The 26,461-nt window shown below is 45.0% G+C and overlaps 1 protein-coding gene across 13 annotated transcripts in view; it reads right to left on the minus strand.

Moving 5' to 3' along the window:
- Positions 1-689: 689 nt before the first annotated feature.
- Positions 690-26,461, minus strand: part of Ric8b (RIC8 guanine nucleotide exchange factor B) — a 106,976-nt gene continuing 81,204 nt past the window's right edge. For 4 of the 13 annotated variants that reach the window (XM_076554460.1, XM_076554457.1, XM_006986969.4 and 1 more), the window contains 2 exons: positions 15,687-15,806; positions 690-2,041 (listed from right to left, as the gene is read on the minus strand). In XM_076554460.1, the coding sequence (XP_076410575.1) occupies positions 1,930-2,041; positions 15,687-15,806 (232 nt within the window). In that variant the 3' untranslated portion in view covers positions 690-1,929. Of the gene's footprint in view, positions 2,042-7,643; positions 7,820-8,410; positions 8,550-12,575; positions 12,660-15,686; positions 15,807-26,461 lie in introns of all 13 variants that reach the window. The other 9 variants (XM_076554461.1, XM_006986973.4, XM_076554459.1 and 6 more) reach the window with 5 other exon arrangements.

Raw genomic sequence — 26,461 nt, forward strand, 5'->3', positions numbered from 1 at the left:
AAGCTCTTCCCAACAATCACTGGATGAAAATCCTATAATGCACATACTCTTCCTAGTCACTTACAAAGAATTTATTCTTTTACAGCAGCTCAGGGCCAACATTAGGAAAATATGTCTATGGCCACAGCATCACACACGTTCTTTACTGGGTGAACTTGGGTGTTCTTAGGTAAATAGAGTCCCAGGTTTGCTTGGTCTTGGACAGTGTTTTTCTCTCTCCACCCTGGCATGGATTCTGACCCCATCTGAATTGTGATGAATGGGTGCTGCCGGCCTTTCACCCCCGGCTGGCGTCTTTTGCTTTCAGTGTGTCTACTTGAAGTCTAGTGAACTCCTTTTCTGCTTCTGTGTGGGGGGTGGGGCTTAAAGTCCAAGCAATCACACGTTAGAAATGGACGTAAATCTTAGTGATGCAATTGTTCTTTAAGGGTTCCCCTCTGAGTAAATTTCAAGAAACTTGCTGACATCTCTCTGGCAGCTCCGAGGCCTTTTCCGATTCAACGCTTGACGTGAGGTTTTGTCAGAAATAATTTAGGGTAAACGCCGTTCTCACCAGCATTGTGCACACTTTGTCCTTTGAAGAGGTTACACGATGACAAGTGAGGCCAACAGATAGAAAACACTTCGAAACACAAACTGTGCAATGGCGTTGTTACCCCATGTACCATAAAGAAACACACACAGATGGCTAAATTGAGTCATCCCCAATGTTTTATTTAATTTAAAGTTTTAAAAGGCAGTGGTTAAGCACATAATCTATGTGTGTGCATATATGTGTGTATGTGTAGGTATACATACACACATATATGAAAGGAAACCAACCCCCTTTTAACTTTAGCCACTGATCAACTTGGCCTGTCTACATGATTGCACGTCTACTTCATATGACCATTTCTAAGAGTAAAAATAAACAGCCTTAATCAGTTTAATAGTAACTATTTGTGTTTCTTTTTTTTAAATAAATAAAGTTACCATTAAACTGATCACATATGGTAGAAAGAACACACACACAAATACACACAGAGACCCTTGTTTAAAACATGTGACATACGAATGACCTTTATGTACAAATGGGTGCTGTTGGCTCCCTACCCCCAGCACAGGCCACGAAAGAACTCCCACTACTCGGGGAGCCCCATCCTCTCTGTTGCCTGGAGGATGAGTGTATACTTGGCACCCTGAGTGAGACCTCAGAATGCACGCTCTGGATGCAGCGGTACGGATGGTGGTCCAGCCCTACGGTACGTGTAGTGTTCAGGAACATGAGGAATAAATAGGCACATGTAGCTGCCTGGAACTAAACCATCATTTCTAACTCCTCACAGGGAGAGCTGTAGTCTGAAGTTTTCGCTAAGTGACATACAAACTTTCAAGAGTGTAACAGGTTTGTAAGTCTGGGGCTCTGTGTGTGTGTTTCCACATTTATATAAAACTGAAATGAAGGGTGGACTAGGTGTACAGGGCAGCTGCCTGGCTTCCACTCAGTCAGTGCTGATCTAAGGAGTCACCTGCCTCAGCCCTTAGTTACCAGCTTCTCGGCCTCTCGTGTGCCTGGGTTGCTGGAGAGACAACCTAAGAGGGGCGGATTGCACGAGCCGAGCCGGTGGAGGACATGGCTGAATCTTCGGCTAGGAATCCTGGCGACAAGACTGCCAGACTGGCCCGGGGCTGCTGGGCGTCCTGATGAAATGGAATGACTGCTTCTGCTCCTAGCCCACACCTCTGCCTAACTCCAGCTCTACGTGGATGCCTCACTGCCGCAGAGAACACAGGACCACCTCTTACATACGCTGGTACCCAACGAGTAAACCAGCTAATGTGTTTCTAGCCAAAGCAAGGGCATAAATGTTTTAGAGAAAAGATTCCCCTGGAGCTACAGAGAAAAGATGCTGATGAAAGCCATATTGAGAGCGGGGCAGGTGACGGCGCTCAGTCCGTGTCGGAGCTGGTCTCTTCGATGACAGAGTACTGGCTGAGTGCTTCCTCCAAGGGAGTTATTGTCCCATCAGGTTTTAGTCCCATTGGCTTAAGCAACTCCTCTCTGGAAAAAGAGATAAAAGAAGGAGAAAAAAAGTATTCACCAGCATCACACACGCCCTCCCCCGCCCAGATCCCCATCCTTTTAAAAAGAGAAGTCTTCAAAAACCCAAGTATTTTCTCTCAAGCTCTCTGTGTGTGGAATGGAAAGATGAAAGGGGCACGGAAAGAAAGAGGGGATGAAAGGCTTCATTCACACAAGCCAAACCTACTAAGCCAATTAAAGTATGAAAAGTCAAGGTCCAAATGGGCTCAGGACAAGGAGCAGGTCTCTTCTGTTTTGAATAATGAACTTTTTTCCCTCTCGTGGATTCATTTGTTTTAGAGAAGTTGAAGCTGCTGGAGTTTCACCTGCCCAACTCAGAATTAAACACACGTTTCATTTAATAGCATCAATTGTCAAATTTGGTTTTGTTCCCATCGCCTCTGACTCGTGAGCACTTGTTGATTCATTTCGAATCAGCTGGAGTCCCCCAAGTTTTCTTTCCTTTTCTCTCTCTTTCCTTCTTTTTGTTTAAAACACCACTGCTTTTGTTTGTGGCAGCTTAATTATGGGATTGACAGCCATTTTTAATCTCTTCAAAGCTCCCCAACTGTCTTCACCTAATCCAATTGTATCCACTCCACAAGTTACAGCCTCATCTAAGATGGTTGATTATCGATTAAGCCAATCAAAAAGCATCAGGAAAGATTTCTTTAATCTTTTCCTAGGCCTTATTTATTATTGCATGGAGAGTGTGAGCTGCTAACTCCAACGCTTGCTTCCACTCCCACAGGCTAGTGGTGCTTCACCTTGTTTCTCATGGAAATGGGCACCACTGCCGAGGACAGGACGCAGCAGCAGCAGCAGCAGCAGCAGCTGTAATGTGGTGGCTGTGGTGTGAAGGGAACAATAGCACTTGCGCCCCCTCTCCTTGCTACTGTCCCTTCAGGCAAATCAAAGAGGGGCTCCCTCCTGGGAAGGCGCAGCTGTGCAGCTGTGACAGACAGCACACTGGAACCTGGGGAGGTGAGCTCAGCTCAGGGACTTGGGTTTAGTAACAGGACCCAGGACCGGAGCAAGTGGCTCTGGCTAGCGCCAGAGGATGACTGCTGAGGCCAGAGTCTGGGAAATGTGGATGACGGACTGGCTGGTAAACTGAGGCTCCTGCATGTTATATGTAGGAAACAGGATCAGAATCATAAAGCTTCAAGTTGGAAGGGCCTCACAGGTCATTTAGTCCAACCCTCTTCTTTAAAAGGAGGCTGAGTGGCTCACCCAAGGCCACTTAGTGGCAGAGTTGGGCATAGGACAGGTCTCCTGAATCCTAGTCCGTGCTCTTTGCTGTCAAGCCCACCTCAGGGGCTGTCCTGACCGCACGGAGAAGCAGTCGGTTCACTGCCCACAGCCATGTAAGAGAACTGCCACTTGCTGGGCAGCCCAGGAGGACGAGCTGCTGCCCTGGATGAGTGGACAAAACAAACAGACCCGAGATGTGCCGGGCCCCAGATGGGTGCATGTCCTGAGGACTGCAGATGCGACACTGTGGCTCCTGAGAAGAAGCATGGCCACACTACCTGGGAGAGGCAGGGGAGACACTGCAGAGGAGACCCTGTGGCAGGCAGGGAAGGAGACTGCGAGGCCCCACTGTCTGTGACTGTTAATTTGCCTCTGCTGCTCTGTGCTCTTGTAAGGCTGGACAAGGGACCAGTGTTCAAGGAAGAAGTGAGGGAGGAGGGGAGGGTGACAAGGCCAAAGGAAGGAGCTTAGCCTTTATCCTGCAGTGCCCAGGTTCATCCCTCTGGGAGCGGTGTGGTCGTGGCAGACACACTGAACAGGTGCCCACAGGAAATCTTAGGAAGTCACTGTAGTGGTGTATGGAGGATGAGAGAAAGATGGATTATGGCTGAGCTGTGGGAAGGAAAGGCACTGTGCCTCAGGTAGGTGTGGAAGGGAGCTGGTGAAGGTGAGTGGTAAAGTGTGCCTATGGCCCCAGGACAGGTACTGAGGTCTGGCACTACCTACAGGAGCCAGAACACAGGACAGATTTGGGGGAACAGCGCTAGTTTTCAGGACCCAAAGAGCTTGAGCTGCCTTTGTGGCAAACAGACAGAAATGCCAGTGGACAGTCATCAGCCATGATTTTGGATACACATTTTTCTGGTTCTGACTGTGATGAGGAATTCTGTGATACTGAATCCTAACAAGTGATGTGAAGAAAAGGGGACAAGTTGCTGAGGACAGCACACTGAAGGGTAAGACAATTCTAGGTCTAAAGGTTGGGAGTCGTACACATCTGTAAAAACAAGAGCCTGGCTCAAAAGTCAAAAACCCAAACCCAAGCCAACCAACCAAACACAAACTTTAAACACCTAATGACCTAGGTTTAAAGGTGTTGGTCCCCGAAGGCAGCGAGGTATGGTCGGGACTGAGCGGTAAGGGGAGGCGGAAGTGGAACTGGCAGGGGACTACCAAAGCCAGTGATGAGCTGCTTGGTAGACACACCACCACTGACAGTGCTAACACAATGACATTTCCAAAAGAACAGGCCATTCTGGGACCAGCTGCCAGGGGGTGAACCACCAAGCTACTTTCTACGTAAACCCAGGAAGAGTATTTCCCAGTCAAGTCTGTTATCTTTATTCCTACCGTTTAGTCCCACTTTACAGCTGGGAACAATGAAGAATTTTACAGTTTCATGGTCCATTTCCACTAGTCAATCTATGGAACCAAAGGCACCCATCTTTTAATTCTCACTTGTCAACCATTCTCAAGCATTTAGGTGGTGCTCTGTGTCACCCTCCATTAAAATGGAAGCTCCTCAGAAGGCATGTATTCTTTTCTTTTCCACACGGCTCCATGCAATGTTGGTGTGTACTGACATTTCTGTAGAAAAGGCATCGGGGCAGCTTGGCCACAGTCATGCATTCATGCAAATAAATTAAGACAGCAATGTGATGTGTGGAAAGAGCAAACGGATTGTAAGTTAGCAAGTCTAAGGTCTGGACTCTTCCACTTACCAGCTGTGAGATCTTGGGCAAGTCTCTGAGTCTTAGTTTCCCCATCTGTGAAATGGGGTCATGGAAATACTAGCTCTGCCCACTTCCCAGTGGTGACATGCAGTCCCAGCACAGCAGTGGTAGCAACAACAGCAACAGTTTAGATCAAAGAGTTCTGTGAACTGGAGAGGACTCAAGTGTTTACTGTGGGGGGTGAAAAGCACATACAGGTTCTAAAGCCAGACCTGGGCTTCAATTCTACATCTATAACTCATTAATGCAACACCTTTGAAAACTCTCGACTTTGATTTCATCCTCTGTGGAACTGGGTCAGGAACCCTCACCTCACTGAGCCTTCATGAACGCACAGACCACAGACTACACACAGAAAGTATACAATGTAATGGCTGGGATATAATCAGAACCCACAAGCTGTACTCTTGCTCTTTATGTGTTTACAGGAAACCCCTTCCTGATAAAACAGTGTGTGTTATGAGGGGGGAGACGCAGAAGCAAACAAAAGACATGGTCCCTGTGCTCAAGAAGCTTTAGTCCGTTTGGAAGATAAAACATACACACATCAAACAACACCAAAAGGATTTCAGAACAGCAGATTGACAAGCTTAGGATGACTGACAGGCAGAGCCCTGCCTTCCCTGAGCCTTACAGTTCACCAGTCGACTCCTGCTGTATGTGAAACGTGTTCAAGGAGGTTTCTTGTCCTGTTTGGGAGCAGGAATGGACCACTTACTAGCTTGTGACTGCTTTACCCATGAACCCTGGATTGCTTCTCCTACTCTCCAGTCCGACTTTTCTGCTCTTCTTCTCTATCCTAAGGCTGGCACCAAACAAAATCTTTGCTCTAGACTCGCTGCTGACGGCTTGGTGGATGCTGTGGTTATTGGTTCAGTTTCACTGAGGGCTGTGTGTCCAGGTCAGTAAGATATGGACAGAGAATAGGAACCTTTATGACCGCCACAGCAGTGTTCTGTCCGCGACCTGGCGAGGCACGTGCGGGAGGAACAGGAAGAAACAGAGACACGCTATCACAGGCTCCTTGCAGGAGGCAGCCCCGAGGCCACACTCCGGCAGTGAAGACATGGCACCCAGAAGCAGAACCAGTCGAGCAGAGGCACACAAGCGAGAGTTAGCCATGTGCAGAGACTGGCAAGCAGGTTGGCTCAGCTGAGGAAGAGGAGGAAAGCTGGACAGTGCTATGGAAGAGGGCTAGAGACCTGGACTCCAGGGCGGAGAGGGACTGCACCCTAGGTATCTTTGTCTCCTAGTTCAAAAGCCACCTTCCATATAAAGAGTATTCATTAACAATAACCGTCACTCTAGGTTTGAAAGCTGCAAACAATACTGCTCTGACATGAATGGAAACTCTTCTGTGCTTTACCCAGTCAGGTTTAATGTCCTCCTGAGTCCTGGCGCAGGACCCTAGAGAACAAAGCGTCTTCAGTTGAGCACCTGTGAACCACACTCGGCTGGCCTTTCCACACAAGTCATGTACCACACAGGTTCCTCCTAACTAAGCCACGAACAAGACACAGGCTAAATCTGTGAGCAGAGATGTTTTCATCAAGATTTATAGGTTCAGGGAAGGATTAGTAATCCACAGTAAACCCAGCTATAAAATCAGGAAAAGATTACTAATCCACAGGAAACCCTCCTACAGGATCACAAAAAGATTACTAATCCTCAGGAAGCCCCCCTACGGGATCAGGAAAGGATTACTAATCCTCAGGAAACCCTACAGAACGCTTTCCAAAGATTTTTTGCTGTCTAGTAGACTGTGCTCAACTTGAAGGCAGAGTCCATGTCTTCTTGGGCTGTGATTTTCATGTACCTAGTCTAGGACAGAGCACACAGTAGGTGCTTGGTAAATGTTTCCCGAAAGGATAGAGTACATGGTTCATGGCATAGATGGAGAATGGCAGAGGACGATGTGTCAGGAAGTATTCTCTTTCTAGCTGCAACGTTTCCTTGCCGAGTCAACATCATCAGATGATGCTGACGGCCCAGCAGAAGGCGGGCATTCTTGCTCTCAACCACCATTTGGTAGACTCAGCTTCTTACGTCGGAGACATTAGGAGTTCAGGATTCTAGCCTCGTAACTTCTGCTAATCTGTTACAAGCCCTTGAGCAAGCAAGCCATTTGCCTCTGTGAGCTATAAAATGAGGGGCTGCACGAGATGATCCCCACCATTCTACGTTGATCTTAAGAATAAGCCTCAGGTTACTAAATAATTTCAAACCACACAAAAAGTTCCTGGCGTTTTAAGACACTCAAAATCACCATCCTAGGACTTTCTTCCTAGTCAAGGTATTCTACATCTAACAGTCAAACACAGCACCTGCCCGTCAATGACACACAGGCAACCACAAACCTTTTCTGCAATCTGCCAGCAGGTAATTCAATGATTACTAAAGCAATGGCAAGTCCCTCACGCAGGATCCAGATTGCATTACAGCTCTCACTGGGTCATTTTATGAAGAGTTACTACTGGTCCTAAATTTACAAAGGTCCTCTCTAAAAAATGATGGCTGATTGTCCAATAAACATCGTGGTTGAAATGTGTATCAGTATTAAGATATTCACATAGCAACAACTGCTTTATACTTACCTTCAATGCTATACACAGGCCTTAACACAGTTAAGACTGCCCCCGTTATCACCAAAAAGTACAGTGATGTCTACTGGATAAAGAGCCCATTCTAGGCACTGTGACAGTATCATGGCGGGCTTCTCATCTGATCAGGCATCTGGCCAGGGAAGAGATAAGCCTCCAAGAATGTTCAACTGGAACGAAACATCATTTAAAATTTGATCTTACTAAACGGTAAGGAACCATAGTCTATAAGGGTGTGGCCAGGCAAGAGGACACAGATAAAGCACGTCCAAGAAAAGAAACCCTATTTTGTCCCAGCCTAACCCTTGGGACTGCCAACGGAAACCAAAAAGGGGCGGGGACTTTTAGGATTTAAACATATTTAAATTTTCTGTTCTTTAAATATTTTTTTTCCAGATATATTTTAATATCTTCCTGTTGGGATGGTACTTTGTGATTGCTCTTCAGAAATGAAGAGATGCTCACAGTGTTTTAGGGCTTCCTATGTGACGCCCCCAGCAGTGACAGTGCAGTATTGGGGCTCAGATATTAACATGCCCAACTGCACACTGCACATTACAGATCAGGCCAGATGTGTGTGTGTAACACCTTACCTGACCTGGAAGCAAGAGAATACTCTTGCCCACAGCACATGTTTTGTGCAACAGAAACAAAGCGTTCGACTCAAGTGCACTTGTTGAAAGCAGGACATAGTCAAGCAGTTGGTAAGACACATCCTTGTTTCCCACTTGCAGATCTCCCAAGAGTCCCTTCGAATTTACCTATACGAGTCTCAGCTTCCCGCTTGCCACTTAGCTTGATAACGACTCAAAAATCATTCCCTTGTTTTCAAGGGCTCTTCTTTCTTGTCTGCTCTGTGTACTACAGGGCAGTATTGACACATGGAATTAATGACAGGGTCTGTAATGAAACAACAGTCATGCACACACCGTCTGCTCTTTTGATAAACAGCATGTTAGAGACCTAGTCACCTCCCGCTAATTGAGCACTGCATAATAGTTCCGATCCTTTTGTGTACCATATTTTGTTCTATGGTTAGAAAAGAAGAAAAAGGGGGAGCCTATGAAGCATTGCTTCCTTTAATCACCCCTGATTAATTCTCTGTTTTAATGAGGGTGCTGCTACTTAGCCAGGTTCTGTTACATACTTGTTTTGTTGACTTCTGTTCAATGTCTAACAAAACCTGAGACTGGATAATTGGGAACCATTACTTTGGCCCAGGGATTCCTGTTCGTAATGTGAGGTTGGCCTGGAAAAAGAGCCCTGACATGTTAAATTAGCCATTTCATATTTAATTCCTTTTCGCCTCTGAAAGATGAGATGAGGCATTAGTATATAAATGGAGTATTTTAATTAACATAAGATGCCTATGGGGATGGATTCCCTGTCAGCCCAGAGGGCGTAGCTCTGCAGAACTCCAGGCAGGAAGCAGTCACAGGCCTCTGCAGTGTACTGGGCGTGCACTGCTAGAGAGTCACACACCGGTGTTGGACGCTGTGGGCGGGTGGCCTTTGGGTGGGGCTGCTGCTTTACCTGTTCTCTAATGGCTTCCTAGTGCAACTGGTTACACTGCTCTTTCACCAGGACACTGACAGAGAAAGAATAATGGGAATGGTGACTTCTCCACAGCAACTAAAAGGTCTTCCAACTGCATCTTCCAGATAATTCCTCCCCTTCAGCTCTTCCCCTTACATTCTAAGTTTGGCACTGACGGGAAAGCAAAGTATGCTGTGTAAATATGTCAACCCCAAGACAAATGGAGATGATGTACTGCTCAGAGCACCACACCCTTCCACTTGGATGGGATTGGGAACTGTCTAAAAATTCCCACAGAGAAGCCATTTACAGTTAAGATTTAGTAGTGTGATGACATGTGTGTGGATCTGTTAGAATACTCATTCTCTTTCAAAAACAATGTAAAACCCAGTTCTAACAAAGGGTCTTAGAACTTTTACTGTTTCCCTCATAAAACTAGTTCTTTAACCAATGACGTAATATCTGATATGGAGTAGGAAGTCGGGGTGTGTGATGCATCTCCACTATAATCTGCGGTCTGACAAAGTAAACACACTCACTGTTGGTCTTTGGTGCTTTGTTTAAAACTTATGTCTCATTTAAAAATAATCAGACCAACAAACTTCTCAAGAGTGGTTGGTAATTTTTCAAAATAGCGTAATATTCGGGAGTTTTGAAAGTGAGGTGTTCTGGAGGGTGTCAGTCACTTAAGCTCTGATGCCTCACTCCTTAATAAAATACCTCCCACCCTAATCAGATCACAGCATTGTCTTGATGATCAACAGGGAGCACATACAGAAGCATCTTTTACATTTTGAAGCACTAAGTTAGTTTTTTATTATTCTCATTTCTGTTAGAAGATAGCATGCAAAGCTTCTAAAAGTCTGCTCCGGCCTCGTGTTAGTTAGCACAGCTAAGAACACATTAGAGGATGAGGTTAGGGCTACTGCTAGAAGCATACAGTTTAGTTTTATCCTTAAATAATGGCGTGTTTTATTATCTCTTGGTGACTTTGTTATAGAGCGTTTCTGCTCTGTTGTCTAAATGAACAAATGAGGTGAGGTCTGCATGCCAGCGAACTGTCGAAGGGAGCAGCACAAACAGAAGCCCATGCCTTCTTCCAGCCAGGAAGACGGAACTTGGAAGGGCGGCAACCAGGAGGAGGCTATTTCTATTTCACGTTTGCTAACTGTCCAGAGCCATAGCAGCTTGTGCTTTAACCAAGCACTCAGTGACTTCCAAGAAGGACCACAAAGGGCAAACGGCAGCCTGCTCGAATGTCCAGCCACCAAGTTGGTCCTCTATACCCAAAGATGCACAGACTAGAGCTTCTCAAAGCAGGTCTCTCATTCTTGGGTCAGTATATACAGTACCGAGCTCCCAAATGGAGTTTTCATGGAACCTTAATGATGGAGAACAGTGCTGTATGTCAGAAATACGAGCCAAGACACTACAGAAGCTGCATATTGATATCCAATGTCTAACTAGCTAGACAGAAAAGTAAAGTGAGGTGAAATTGATTCCAGTGATGTATTTTGTTTAACCCCATACAAAAATCGGTCATTTTAAACACACAATCTAAATAATTAATGAGACACTTTGCATTCTCTATTTGTCTTTAGAGGACATCCTAATTTGGAATAACCATATCTCAAGTGTTCAGTAGTCATGAAATAGTGGTTCCTACAATGGACAGTGCAGATCCAAACGATCTCACCTAACCATTATGATCTTTGAGCTCTGGTGCCTACATCAGGTCTTACAATGCTTTAAAAGGGTGGGTTGTGTTTCTGAAATGCACCCAAAAAGCATACCCTAGACTAACTCCTCACAAAGGCATATGCAATTACAGATTTTGGTATTTTTGTAAGATAAAGCAATATTTATATGAAAAAAAGTTATGTAAGTTACTTTCAGGAATAAATCACTCATAACCTTTCATTTGATTCCAGCATTAAGAAAGCCATGTCGCATATACCAATATGGCTGGCAAAAACGGGGGTGAGATGGGAAGCATGGTTATTGATTGATTGATTGATTGATTGATTGATTTGTTTGCACGCAACTGAAAACAGTTTTCATTGGGATAAGCAAACAGGCAAAGTGCCTTGATAAACAGTGCTGGAGTGAGAGTGGAGTCTGAGATCAATTCATCTGGTGTCAATAAGGGGATTAGAGGAATGGAAACAAAACTGTCATTATAAGGTGTCCTTTGCCAACGCTGTGTGAAGGCTCCTCAGTGCGTGAGTGCTCCTCAGCGCGGGCAGCCGTGCTGGGCACACTGGACTGACTTCCTACCTACACACCACCATTCCAGTCTCCTGCTGGAGGGCAGGGCCTTAGTTTTGCTTTCAAAGTCTGAGAAGGAAAGAGAGGTGGAGAGGCAGGCAAGATGTTTTCTGTAATCTTCTACCTCAGGCTTGACTGCTAAATAGTATACTTACTCTAGATTATAGAAATCCGCATCACTTATTTAAATTAGCCAGCCACGGCCTACATATATATATTTTAATTTTAAATGTCGAATGTTATTTCTTGAAGGGGGTAGGAGGTCTTAAAAACAGGCTTACAGCACAATGGGAGGACCCTGGAGGTCAGAAGTTCGCTACTGATGTTTTACAATCTTGCATCTAAGCTGTTAACGCCCATTATTCAGGATACACAGACAAGGAACTTCCCTTAAGCATTCAGGAGGGTGGAACCTGGCAGGGAATTAGCACAGGGAGGATATCAAGGTCAAGGGCCACAAACAAGGCAACAGTTACCCAAAACGGGGGCCAGGGATTTACAGGTCCCCCTTTTATTAAAAAATGAGCTTCTGACTTGGGTTGTGTGGGGCGTCAGCAGGTCACCTTACCCGGGCCCACATTTTTTTTTTTTTTTTATGACATTCCTTTACAGTCTCTACTTTGATGAAGTTTGGCTAAGTACTAAGAATTGACAAGTACACTCTGAAGCCTTGAACCCTGCAGGTTATTTTATACAGAAAACAACAGACTTCCAATCTGGAGGTGAGCCATTCCATTCTCCATCCTTGCACACCGGGGAAACCATAGGGCAAAGGCACTGAACTAGCTGTACAGGACAGGATTTACAGGGTTCAGATGGCCTTTGAGCTCTGAAAACCTCCAGATGCACTGCTATCCTACAAAGGACTAGAAACATCTAACACAGACATGATCTGACGTCACTGAGAATGTTACTCGGTCCATATTCAGTAAGGAGCCTTCTGAGCACTAATCTCCTCACTAGCTGGGATAAAGATGCTGAGGACATGCGCTCCTTAGGGCTATGTCTAGTGTGTGGGCGAGATGGAAATGTGACCTCCAGATTCACAGTATAGCTTTACACTTTGGGCAGTAACATCTGTACCCTACACCAGGCTCAGGAAGAGGACTTGGCGTGACCAACCTTAGTCATCACTTTGGAAAGTGCTTTGGCACGGGCCACTGTCGCTAACCACCATCCTGGTGCAGCGCCTTCACATCTGCTCTCCTATGGATGAGAAAAGGAAGTGTCTAGTGTCCATGCCGTGGCCACGTCACCTCCAATCCTACGCTCTACTCAAGCCTTTCCTTGTCGGGGCAGGAGACACTGCCGGGAGGTGACTCCAGTGTCCTGGCAAACACAACAGACACAGGAACACAGTGGACAGAGCAGAGGCCCCGAGTTCCGGAAAACCAAGTTCCTAGTCTCACTCTGTCTCAGAGCTGGAGACAGCACAATGGGCGAGTGTTTTGTAAACGGTAAAGAAAATGGATTCTTAGCAGCCATCCCCTTGGAAATGTTTTGGGCATTTCTGTGGTCCTTAATTTCCCACTGGTCAGTGAGGTTAACATGCCACTTGAGCTCTTTGGAAGAAAGATGCAGTAAGTGAAGCCTAAAGACTTAAAAGGACTAAGTCTCTCTCCCTACAATGAATGGCCACTTTCATTTCTCTCTAGAATACTTCTTAAACTTCATGACCAGTCCACACGTCACTTCCGTTCCCCGGAAAAGACTCCCTGAACCATTTAGACAGAACAGACTGCTCCTTTCCCCAGGTCAAACAGTTCAACACATAGAGCTTGTTTTTCTCAGTTTCTACTTTGTATTCTGAAATAGATTATACAGCCATTTCTCCTGCAAGAGTGTGAGTTTTCCAAAGGCAGACACTGTCTCACTCACCTCCAAATCTCCCTTGCCCATGGGAGCTGTTGAGTAAACGCTCCTTGTACAGTACTGAACCTAAGTCTACTTGGCTGCATGGCATCTTATTTTTTCTTATTTTATCAAAAATAAGAAAACAGTGAAAAGAAAGATGAAGCTTACGACTAATGAATAATACAGCACAACAAACATGAACAACAACACATGAAGGAATGGTTTCATTCTTTGCATGCTTGCTCTGGGATGCCTACGCTGACCTTCACACAGCTGTCCCTGTTATTAGTGAGAGCAAATGTTAGAAAGCGCACACACAGGCAGACGATGTAAAACCTACCACACCTCATGCAAAAAAGTCAACATGACTTAAGACTATTCTCAAATTCATTCTCGCTTCAACTTTAATGGCAAAATAGGTTCCATCAAAGCCAACACAAGACTTCCTAGCTCTGTTTTATACGTGTGAGCATCAGGACCACCTTCGGCTTGAGCTGGGTACCTGCTGGGTGCTTCTTGGTGAATGTTTGTCTTTTTAGAGACATAGTTTAAATCAGGTGGAAGTTGGACATTTCGGAATTAATGTCTACGTGTTTATTTATTGGTAGCTTCTAAAATATGTATAAAAGATGTAGATTCCCCTGAGATGAAAGAGAATCGTTTTATGTGAATTAATAGGGTACTTTATGAAGTTGGTGATATATTTATGAATAAGCCAAGTATCCAGATTACACTGTATTATCTTGGGCAGTTTATTCCTCATGTTCTGTTTTGTGCTTGGGTGTTTCCTCATGCAGGTTAAACGGACCAGTAATGCAGCGTCTGTGTTAACTGCCAGCGACTCTTATCGTCATAACAGGAAATTTATACTACTTGAATGATCTACTGTGCTAAAACACAAACATGTTCCACTCAGGTCCTCACTAACAATTTCCTTTCTGGCTTCCACCAGATGGATCTACTGATTTCATTCTAATACCACCGTGTCTCATTAGCTACACCAGACCCATCTGGAAGCTGTCAGGCCCACACAACTTATTTTTACATATACGCTTTTTGTCGAGGGAGGGTACTGGGAATGAACCCAGGGCCTGGGCTTCAGCACTGAACTCTTTCTCCAGCTACCAGATTTTATTCTATATATTCACACAGAGCTCATTATTTTGCTTAATATAGGTCTGCTCTAGTAACAGTCTCTGTGACTGTTATTAATTCCTTCTGGGAAAGAACTTGTAGAAAACGTTAAGCAGAATGTAATTTGCAAACAGGCCAAATGCTGGGAAAGGACAAAAATTTAGGAGCAGCCAGCAGTCACCAAGTTCTAGAATACTTTGTAGACAAAGAAGCTACTTTTAAGCAGCTTCTACGCATTGCCGCTATCATCCAGAAAGCTTAAGACTACAGAATGTCAAAAGACCCTATCTGCTCTAACTGTACCAACCCACAGCCGTCCACTGCTCAGCTCAGCCAAGTCTCTGGCTACAAATGGAACCTATGCCTCCCTGTTGGCCCCTTTCCTTCCTAGCTAGTCTCTGGCTGTTCGATTTCAAATCTTCTTTTCCTTGATTGATGAATAGCAGCCTTTATGGTTGTGTGAAAAATGAGATGAGCAGAAGAGATTCACCTTTCCATGGTGGCTGTCACCAACACAAAGAAACACTCACTCAAGATGACTTACAGGACACAGTGGCTCAATGTATGACTGGAGAGTAAGGCAACCCATCCAAGCCTGCAGGAAACCCCTCCTAAGAACTCCTCCAAAAGAGCTACTTGATGGTCAGCAGATCTTGACTGAATTACCTACTGGTTCCCTTTCTTGTGAAAGGGAAGGAGGTGTGAAGCAAGGCGGGGGTCTGGTTGTTTTTGGAACCCCTAATCAGTAAAAGTCCCTGATTAAAAAAAGTCCTCTGTTTGAGCTATTTCTTTTCACTGCTTCCTGAAGGGTATATGGCATTTTAGAATTCTTGGTTTCAGCAGCAACTCAAAAAGCAATACGGCAAACTTGCACATCAAAAAGGAAAGGAGAAAAAGCGCACCATGGTTTCAAACAAAAACCAAAACAGACTGAAACAAAAATACAAGCAGCAGCAAAATCACTGACTCTAACTTGAAGCACTCTTTGGAAGACAGGGGGGTTAGTCAGTTAATATGACAGCCACCTCTCTACTGCTCAGCACTGAGTGTTGACATGTCTCTGGAATGCACATCCACGAGGGGCACATGGAGAGAGCCATGGCGGCACTAACGCTGCCGCCGCCAGGCTCCTGTTCCAATAGACATGGACGCCAGAGTTGCTGTGCTATGGGAACTCTCACTGAGAGAGACAAAGAAATCGACCGTTCTTAGAAACCAAGCAAAAAATGGACGGGAATACAATACCTGGAGAGTTTATCAAGCATGTTGACAAGTTTCATGGCTTCATATTCTTTTTGTTCTTCTGTCATGTCATCTATAGGGTTTGGCATTGGTTCCTCTAAATGACCAGTGATAAGATTAATGCTACAAAAAGAAAAAAAAGTTATGCTGTATGTTTTAGAATTATGCTCTTTCTATACTTTTCTGGTCCAAATTTTAAGTTATATAAGAAAGAGTATAATAGCCAAAAATTGGCAATAATTTCAATAGTAATTTTATTGTATAGAATTGCTATAGGAATATTTTTATTATTTTTTTAAACTAGTTTTCTTTGGGAAATGAGCTTTTTAAAAATTAAAATGACTTGCCAACTATTTTTTAAGGCATGGCTGCTTTTAAAAATATAAAATTTGATTGGTGCCATTGGATAAATATCCTTGGATGCACATGTTACTCATTAATTAATTGTAAGGGGACAAATACTTTCAGAAGTGAAATGAGAAAATCCATTTTGTGATACAGCATAAAACAAACATGTCCAAAAAAGAAAAAAGAGGAAAAACCAAAAACTGGAAAACTCATGACAGAGAGGCTGCAATCTGGAATGAAAGCATGCTGATCTACAACCCCAAGAGATGAGTCCATCAGTGAGACCACAGAGCAAGGAGCGTTTCAAACAGCAGAAGACGAAGGAGAAGAGTAATCTTAATTACATTTGATCTGAATCAGGAAAAAATGCAATCTAGCCCACCAAGACACCGGTGCAGCGCTTCCTTCCTGGAAACAGAGCGAAGCTGTGCTCACAGCAATGGATTTCTTGTATAAACTCTGTATGGAGTCCTAACTAACACCAAATTCTACTCTTAAATAAGAGGCCACACTCCTATCTTTTCCTTTTTACCAAGGAGGGAAATAAAACATAGCTTTTCAGTGTCTGCTAAATATCAACCCCTTGAAACCTGACTCTTGAGGAGCCGTGACCGACAGTTACAGAACGGATTGTTTCCATGATGGAAATGAGAACAGCCCTGCAGACCGCACCGTGATAACAAATGGTTTTCTAAGCTCTTTGAGATAAAGGGCCAGTGCTTTCAGGGCTGGGCCAAGATAAGCAAACCAATACAAATTGTGAGGTGTTCGAGCCTGGGGTAAACTGAAGAAAAAATACTGTATGAGCCAACTAGAGGCACGGAGATCACCTGGCTCCTCCAGTGGTCATTTCCACCGAGTTCCACCCCACTTCCTTTTGAGACTGCTCAACTGTCGTGAGGGTTAGCTCATGGGTCACTATCACTTACTACGATTAGATTTCCTTTTCTTTTGCTAGATTCCTCAAAGGCTACAGACCACGAATTCTTGCAGAAGGGTCTGCATTCGCAGTCTTAGCAAACTAGGTTTAACTAAGTCTGTGCTGCCCTTCTCAGAGAGGGCCTGTGACTAAGACTGTGGTAAAAATCTGCTCTGCAGGACTTAATGGTACACACCCAAGAGTCTTAGTGTAAATCTAATGCCAGCCTGAGTAACTTACCAAGGTTTAAAGGGGGCTGGGCTGTAGCTCAGTGGTAGAGCACTTGCTGAAAAACTAGGTATGAAGCCATGCATTAAAGCCCTAGCATGGTCTTCCTCCTCCCCTAAAATGACAAATGAACAAACCAGGAAGACCCCTGGTTCCCATCAGTAGACTATGTACAGGACAGAAAGTCGCAGAATTCCTCAGGGAAAAAGGTGGGATTAGGGCAAACAGAAGATACTGGGACCTAGAGACCCTGACGTTTGCTCTACCCACTTGCTTCTAGGTATCCTCTCTGGTGCTCAGGAACTCCGGGGTGACCTGAAAGCACGCAGCTCGGTCACCTCTTCCTTGTCTGGACTAGACTCACTTGGAGAACTTTAGAGACAGAGTTGGCCTTACCCTAGATCAACGTGTCAAGTTTCCCATGTGATCTTGATACCCTGGGCTCACTCACTGCCTGACCAGACACTGCTCTGTGCGCTCCGTTTTAAAGGTGTCCACAGAAGAGAAGGGGCCTCCAGTTAGAGGCCCTCACAAACTTGCTAAATGAGTCATAGATTTCCCAAACTGCAGCAAAGAGAACGGAACAAGGCGTCCGAGGGACGGAAATGCAGTGTCCCGCAGCTATCTGCGCGGGCAGATGGCCCCTGCTACCTCCTAACAGCTAGCCTGAGAGGCGAATCCAGGTACTTCCTAAGTCACACCTCCTCTCAAACCAGTACAGAAGCTGTGTTGGTCACACTCATGTCACTTGAGAGCAGATTTCCCGCACTGACAGAGGTGTGATGTGAAGAACCACACGGTAGACTTTCAGAAGACAATGAAGTTAGCACAAGCAGTCATCTACCTCAGAACAGTGTCAGGAGCACGCTGGCGAGCCCGGTCTAGGCTGGGCACAACAGTTCTTTTCTGGGTATCTTTCTTTTTTTATTTTTATTATTCATTCATTCACTAATTCATTCATTCATTCATTCATTCATTCATTCATTCATTTATTTTTTGGTTTTTCGAGACAGAATTTCTGTGTGTAGCCCCAGCTGTCCTGGAACTCAGAGATCCGCCTGCCTCTGCCTCCTGGTGGGATGATGTCCATTTGGAGTCTCCTGACTGCCGAAATGACCCAGGGCCTGCTTTGAGGTTGGCCCCCACGTGACACAGCCTCTGTGTCTGAGCATGAAGGCAGCACTCTTACTCTCCAAGAGGGAGGCCCTCCCCAACCCACTGAGAAAACACAATGCTCCAGGAACCCAGGGACTCGGGGTTCATTTCTCCCTCTAAACAGACATTGTTTTCCTTATGACACCCAGAGGGATGTAAACAAAACCACAGAAAGCACAAGCCAGGCCAGCCAATTGTGCTGCTCTCCCACGAGAAAAATGCCCATGTGTAGGGCCAGAAGGCAGAGGACCGCTCTCCCCTCCAGCCCATCTCCTAGCGCTTCCCATCCAGAAGGAGAGAAAACAAGTCACCACGGCAACAGTGACGTAAGGCTGTGTATTTGGGGAGGACACACACCAAGCACCATTAACCCTGCACGCCAGGACTCAGCAAAGGTTCCGAGTCTTAACTAGGAAATTCTGAGGTTACTCTTGCTTTGTTTGAAGACTGAGTCTTAGTTCCTCCAAGGACACTAACTGTGGCGGACCTCTGGAGAGTGGTCATATTTACTTATTTAGCTTGTCTTTCCTCCCCTCGTCCACCCAGTCCTGTGATTAGTTATATCTTCCAATCAGGTGACGAGTGTCTGAACTCCTGGGGACACTAACCAGGACTGTCTCTGAAGTAAGACCATTACATGAACTGGCCAGCGATGGCCTGGCGCCAGGAGGAGAATGCCACACAAAAAGGCAGAGCAAGTGAGCATGTGGATACAAGCTGAACTACAGTTCAATTCTTGGACTCTTCGAACTGTTGCTGTTTCCAGTCAATATCAGCATCACTTAACGAGAAAAGAACGACATGAAAACCTAGCTGTATGAAAGCTTCAACTTTTAAAGGCAGGACTTAAATTTCCCTCGCAATTCTGGAGGAAAGGGCCACACTGCTCCCCAGTGGCAGTTCCTCCAGGGCCAACAACGGCTCTGTCGGCAAGAGTTCAAGCCCGGTACTGAAACCAGGTTTCAAAATCCATGGCTGGAGGGTCACAGGCTCACAGAGCCAACCTTACAAGGCCTCCAACTGCCTCTAAACGTCGATGTTAGTATCCATAGGTAAACACTACCTTAGGGAAGAAGCTCTCTTTTACAATAAATGGTGGTGAGTGCAGAAACTCTGGCTTCAAGGTGCCAAGAAAAAGAAACAGCTGAACTCAGCCCTACACAGGACATTTGTACCACTATCTCTAAGGCTCAGGGAATAGAGAGGAAGACCGCCAGGGTAGAAAACAGAGACTGAAGTGAAACGCTATCTTCGTGGCATGACCCAACAACTGCAATCATGGACTTACACAGCGGCCAGCACTGGTCAGGGACAAGGACGGGCCGGCAACATCAGGCTCGAGTGGGTGAGGGGCTCAAGGGGCCACCTCTGCTGCTAAACTGCTGACTACTAAAGATTCTGGGGAAGGAGCCGTCAGGATCTCCAGATGTCCACCCAATGAGCCCACCAAACTACAAGGGCCCTGGTTAAACACAGTCACAAAACCAAAGCAAAAGACAGGGATGTGGGAAGGGATTTGTGGGGAAGGGTTGGTGACAGGGACGGGAGGGAGAAAGAGAAAGTAGGGGTCATTATATATATATCTCTCGCTATCTTGTTATATATAACGCTGTCAGATCCTCATAGAGACGAGACAGTCAGCAAGGAGTGCATGCCTGGTATGACAGAACTCTACTCACTCCATCAGCTGGCTGCTATGTGAGACTATAAGCCTTATTAGAACTTGTTTTTATAAGGATGCTAGAAATCCAGATTTTTTTTATCTGATTGATTTTAAGAAACACTTTTCAAAATGACAAAAAAAATATAAACAAACAAACAAAAACCCTAATGGGACAAACCAAACACTTGTGGGCAAAAATCCTGCTTACATGCTGACAAATTTGCAACCTTTAAAGAGTTTTTAGGAAAAGGCATTTTTTGTATGCCCAGACCAGGGAGGAGGGAGCAGCTGGGTAGAAGGAAGTTCCGTGGGATAAAGCTCACAGTGTCTTTCCTGGATGCCTCCCCAGAGTACCTGCTGCTGCACCTCCCCACGCAACAGGGAAAGCAACAGGCCATGTCTTCATCTCTCGAGCCCCAGCCTGGCTACCAATGCTTCTCCATTGGAGGTGCTGACTCACTCCAACACTTAGCGCTCAAAAAATGTATTAATGTAGGAGCTGGAGAGATGGCTCAGCATTTAAGAACAGAGGAACTGGTCTGATTCCCAGCTCCCATATAGTGGCTCACAAGGTCTGTAACTCCAGTTCCAGGAGATCTGACATGCTCTTCTGGCCTCCACTGGCACCAGACATGCACATGGGGCACATATATACATGCAGGCCAAAGACGCAAACATAAAAATAATTAAAAATTTATTAGTGTAGTCAACAAACATTTACATAAAGACAGATTTTTTCTTTAAAACTTTTGTTCCCTCATGGAACTTACCTTCCAGCAAACAAAGGAAAAAACCAGACCTAATGAATAGGGAAGCTTATGGTGTGATGAAGGTAGGAAGTGCTGTTCAAACAAACAAACAAACAAACAAACAAGGCTGTGCAAAGAAGTATGGAGCAGAATAGAGATGTGGGGTGAGACCAAGCTTCACAGAGACTAAACAGGTTGTACAGAGAGAAGAGACTCAAGCAAGACCTGGAGGAGGAGAGGGAATGAGAGATGGCAGCCATCTGGAGGGTGTGGCCCTGCACAGAAGACACTCGGTGTCTGACAAGCGGTGAAGAGGTCAGGCGGTGCCGCGCACACAAGCCAGGGTGAGGACTTCAACTGCTGTGTTGAGAATGGAATGAAAAGTTCAAAGGTGGGATCAACAAGGTCAGTCAGAAGGTGACTGAAAACATAACAGAGGGCGGGCGGGCTGTGATGTGGTGCTGGAGCACCAGCTCTCCATGTAAGAAGCCCTGTCTGTCGCCAGTGTCAGCCAAAGGGGAAAGGATTTTGGAAAGTGTCAAAGTTTCCGCTTGGTGACAGTTAAGAGCAAAAGACACAACTAAATTCTGAGTGCATTATAAAGATCGAGCCATGACAGACAGGTGTGTGTGAGTATTTACTGAAGGACAGTGACGCCGTGGCACTCCTGTGTGGGCATGAATATGAGGGCATGTGCAGATACCTTTATTTTCTGTTTTGGAATTATTAAAGACAGATAACCATGTCAAACAGATCTGAACAGGGAAGCCGCATGAAGGACAAGCTCCTGTTCCCCTCTGATGAGTGGAATGGAGTGGTAGGTAGAGTACAGGAGCAATTAAATCACAAGTCCCCACTTCTTACCATCAGTAGTTACTACTGAAAACATAAACATGCACCCCCTGGAAAACAACCCATGCTCTGAGCATATAGTATAGAACAACATATACTATGTTCATAGGGCACATATTGAACCCTGTGGCTTCAATAGGAATATAAAACGGTGCAGCTGAGGTGTAAACAATATGCAGTTCTTCAGAAAACTGAACATGTAACCACAGGTGACACCACTCAGGAAAAAGGACAGCAGGGACTTGAAGAGATGCCAGGCTACTCATGTTCAGTAGTATTATTCACAAGAGAAAAAAGATGGAAGCATTTCAAGTGTCCCTTGATAGCCAGTGGGTAAACACCATGTTTATACAGTGAAATGGAGAAGCATCCAGTCTTCATGTGGGAAGACATTTTGATACATACTACGATATGGGCGAAGCCTGATGACTGACTATGTCATCAAAGGACACTATTATATATGATTTCACGGGTATGAGGTTTCTTGATACACACATGGGAAGAGGCTAGGAGAGGCCACAGGAAAGTAAGCAAGTTTACTGGGCAAGAGGAAAAGTTCTGGCGATAAACCGGCCCAGTCCTCTCAAGCACGCTCAAGGCTGGGCAGGAGGACAGCCGAGGCTATACAGTGATAGGTTTATCTACAGAAGACGATGACGACGATGAAGCTTTCTTTGAAGCCAGCTGTGTGGGACACGCCTATAATTTCAGCACTTGGGAAGCTGAGGCAGGAGGAAGGCGAGTTAAACGTCAGCCTGGGCACTGAGACATTTTGAAAAGGCAAGTATTACAAAGGCTGGTAAGTGTGTGGAGGTGATGTGGATGTGGCAGAAACCGTAATGGTTTTGTTTCCAACTAGGGTCTTTTCATGACCAGATCTTAGATGTGTTTCACTGGGTGCTTACAGATAGAACCAATAAACCTTGGTTCCTAAATTAGTTAATCCTAGTCTGTACAAACACAGTCCAGATTAGGCAAAGATAAAAATCTCTAAGTTGATCTGCGGTTCATTCACTTTAAGAAATACTAAAACCACATAATTTACACAACAACAAGACAATTACATACCAGACCCCACAGCACAGCAAAACCTTGACAGAGGAGAATTATAATGAAAGCCCAGAGCTAGATATCAGGGTGAAAACTGGAAGATCAGAGAGCAGAACAGCCAGCTACTAGTTGTTATCTCTACGAAATCCTCAGCCTAAAGAGAGTGAGTTCCTGCCTCCCCAAGCCTTACATACCTTTCTCTACCCAGATATCACTCCTTGGGATTAAGTGTGTGCCAACACTGCCTGACCTCTATGTCTAATCTAGTGGCTGGCTCTGTCCTCTGATCCTCAGGCAAGTTTAGGGTACACAATATATCACACCACGATGATGTCCCCTGAAGGGACAGTCCACGGGGACAATGCCACAGCATCTGAGGTCAGTGTACTTGGGAGAACTCTCCCAAGAGTGTTGGGCGCAGTTCCAAGGCTCTGCACTCCACAGACTCACGTGAAGACTCAGAAATTATGCAGGGCTCTGGCCACTTTTGCCCCTGCCCCCCCTCCTGCCTCTCTATAAAGCAGCCCCGAAAGACACCTCTGGATGCCTATGCATCTAGCCTGGAAGCTATGGACTGAAGGTTGAAAGTAAGTCAAACACATTAAACGTCCATCTTTTCACTAACGTTTAGAATGACATAAACCACATCAGTTATCAAGGGGCTCCATGCTCAGAGACATAAAAGAGAGAAGTATAAAATTAAAATTTAGCTGGGTGTGGTGGTACGGGCCTTTAATTCCATTATTTGGGAGACTGAGACAGATGGACCTCTGTGCGTCTGAGGCCATCTTGGGCTACAAAGTAAGATCCTGTCTAAAACAAAACAAAACACACAAACAAACGAAGAAGAGTTTAGACGGTTTCCTTTTGACAAAGGACTATATCTGAAAACTTAACAAGCCTGACCGGCTGGATGTCCTTGTAACCGGATTCTAGGAGTACACTTTGTTTAAAAGTACCTCCTGCAGACAGCCATTTTCAGTTCACTAAACACTGTAAAAGGAACTGCGACCTAAAGCTGGAGAGAAGCTCCAGACTATCTTGGTTTAGATTCACATAAAGGATTACAGGTTACCTTAGAGCATTAATCAGGATCCATTTACGTTTCTAACAACGGGACTTGGGCCACCTGGATCAAAGTGATTACTTTTGCTAATACCATCAACGGTTGTGAATAAACACATCATAAGAACAGCTCAGTGGGATCCTGGGGACACTGAATGATAAAGGGGACAGTAAAATGAGCCATCCCTCCAGAGGCCCACTTTCTAAGTTTGGTCAGACTAGTAAAAAGTTTTCCACACAAGTTCTTCAAGCTCTGTGGGTCATTCCCCAGAGTAACAGAGGGTTGCCTTGTTGACAACGGATTTTATTCACTGTCACTTCCACAGGAACCCCTGGAAGAATATATATTGAAGTAACATTAAAGATTCCACCAGGTTTTCCCCGAGAGGGAGATTTGAAAGACAAACAGACACTAATCTATTTGAAGTGGGTGTGGATTACTTGAAAACTCAGATTTATGCTTATAATGAGCAATGTTTCAGAGACCAAGATTTTACATTGGTGACGACTCTGGTCAAGTCCAAGATCTGAGAAAGATTTCCGTCAGGTTGCAAAGCCCAAGCGGTTTCGTCCCACGGCAGAGAGCTAAGACATCAACATTGATTCAAACAAAGGTGCCTTCTGAGGTCTAACGTCACCTCTGCAACCTAATGAACCTTAATTTCCTACACTGTGGGAGGGAGCAGCACAATGTTCCCGTGCCTTCTCTGAGCTCCTTGTTATGGTAGCACTCTGTACTTCCTAGTTACCACGGCCAGGATAAAAGCCATCTATTAGAATCAAGCACATACACTGAAATGCAAAGACACCAACCACCTATGAATACTTAGGAGTTTTCTTCCTTAGCTGACTGTTTCCACATGCCCTGGAATTTGAGAAAAAGCTCGTGTTATCTCCATCTTCATTTACAATGACAAGCTGGTTATGGTGGTGTGTGCTTCAAGTCTGAGCTACTGGGGAGCTAAGGTGTAAGGATCTACTTGAGTCTATGACTTTGAGATCAGCCTGGGTAACACAGTGAGCACCCGCCCCCACCCCCAAATCCACACCAACAACGAAAAGGGGACTTTGTCAACGAGTATATCTTTAACGCTCATGAAAAGACACAAAGCACTACAATGACATGGAAATGTAGTTTATGGAATGATAAAAACAAGAGCTTGCAAAACTAATTCAGAATATCGACTTGAATAAGCACAATTCCCCCATTTTATTTTCAAATACTTGACAGAGATGTTCAACCCACAGCTACAATCTAAGTGACAGCAGTCTATAAAGCTCACTGCTTAAGACCTGCCATTAGTATTCCTCCCCCAGCCAAAGCTTTTGTTTCTTAGGTAACATTCTGTAAGATCCTGCTGAAGCTCAGAGTATTAGGATGCTTAAAAATAACACCACGTACTCAAACCTGATTTGTCAAGAAATAGGTCATGTTGTTCCTGCCTGATTAGAGATTGGTAATTTTTTCACTTGATAGTGATTGAATATTATCCTGTCAACAGAACACAATCCATACTTGATTTTACAGATTGTGTTTTTCTATTCTTGGTTCCCTACTTCATAACCCCTATCAGTCTCCAGAAGAAGGCCAGTAGAAAACAGCACGTCAGGATCACTGACAGTAGCAACCAGTCATGGGACCCAGTGAAACTCAGCTCCAATGACTGCCAGAAAGTGGAAACTGGGGATGGGAATGGAGAGGACGAACAGAAGGGAGGCGGAGAGGAGGAGGAAGGTGGAGCTTAAGAGAATGAGAGTGTCTTTCATCGCACACACTGACTGAGAGGTCACCAAAAGAGTCTCAGGTCTGTCCCTCCAGGGTTCTGAGACACTGTTAAAGCCCCAGCTCCCAGGTGTGTGCTTGACTGTCCTTCAGGGCAGGGCCAGCGTCTTTCCGTCTGCAGCTCTGTGCCTTGTTGCAATACTTTCTGACCTGTACAGGTTTCTTACGCAAGGGTGCTCAGAACGACTGAACCCTTCAATGACCAACTTCAATACCTGATGTTACCTGTGCTGTATTATGTACATATGTGTGTTAGCTGTGTGCTGTACTATGTACACATGTGTGTTAGCTGTGTGCTGTACTATGTACACATGTGTGTTAGCTGTGCTGTACTATGTCTGCATGTGTTAACTGTGTGCTGTATTATGAACACATGTGTGTTAGCTGTGTGCTGTATTATGTCTGCATGTGTTAACTGTGTGCTGTATTATGAACACATGTGTGTTAGCTGTGTGCTGTATTATGTCTGCATGTGTGTTACCTGTGCTGTATTATGTCTGCACGTGTGTTACCTGTGCTGTATTATGTCTGCATGTGTGTTAGCTGTGCTGTATTATGTCTGCATGTGTGTTAGCTGTGTGCTGTATTATGAACACATGTGTGTTAGCTGTGCTGTATTATGTCTGCATGTGTTAGCTGTGTGCTGTATTATGTCTGCACGTGTGTTACCTGTGCTGTATTATGTCTGCATGCATGTTAGCTGTGCTGTATTATGTCTGCATGTGTTAGCTGTGTGCTGTATTATGTCTGCATGCGTGTTAGCTGTGTGCTGTATTATGTCTGCATGCATGTTAGCCATCTGTTAGAAAGTCTCATATAAAGGAAGGCAAACAGTCACAATGCTCTGTGAAAATGATGATCAGCATCTAAAACTGCTCCAGCACTCTTACGGCTTCAAAGAGGGTAATGAACTTGCTGAAAGGATCTTGCAGCACATTTCATGAAATACTGTCCTTCAATCACTTG

This window comes from Peromyscus maniculatus, chromosome 18 (genome assembly GCF_049852395.1).
Source record: "Peromyscus maniculatus bairdii isolate BWxNUB_F1_BW_parent chromosome 18, HU_Pman_BW_mat_3.1, whole genome shotgun sequence".
NCBI classification, from domain to species: Eukaryota; Metazoa; Chordata; class Mammalia; order Rodentia; family Cricetidae; genus Peromyscus; species Peromyscus maniculatus.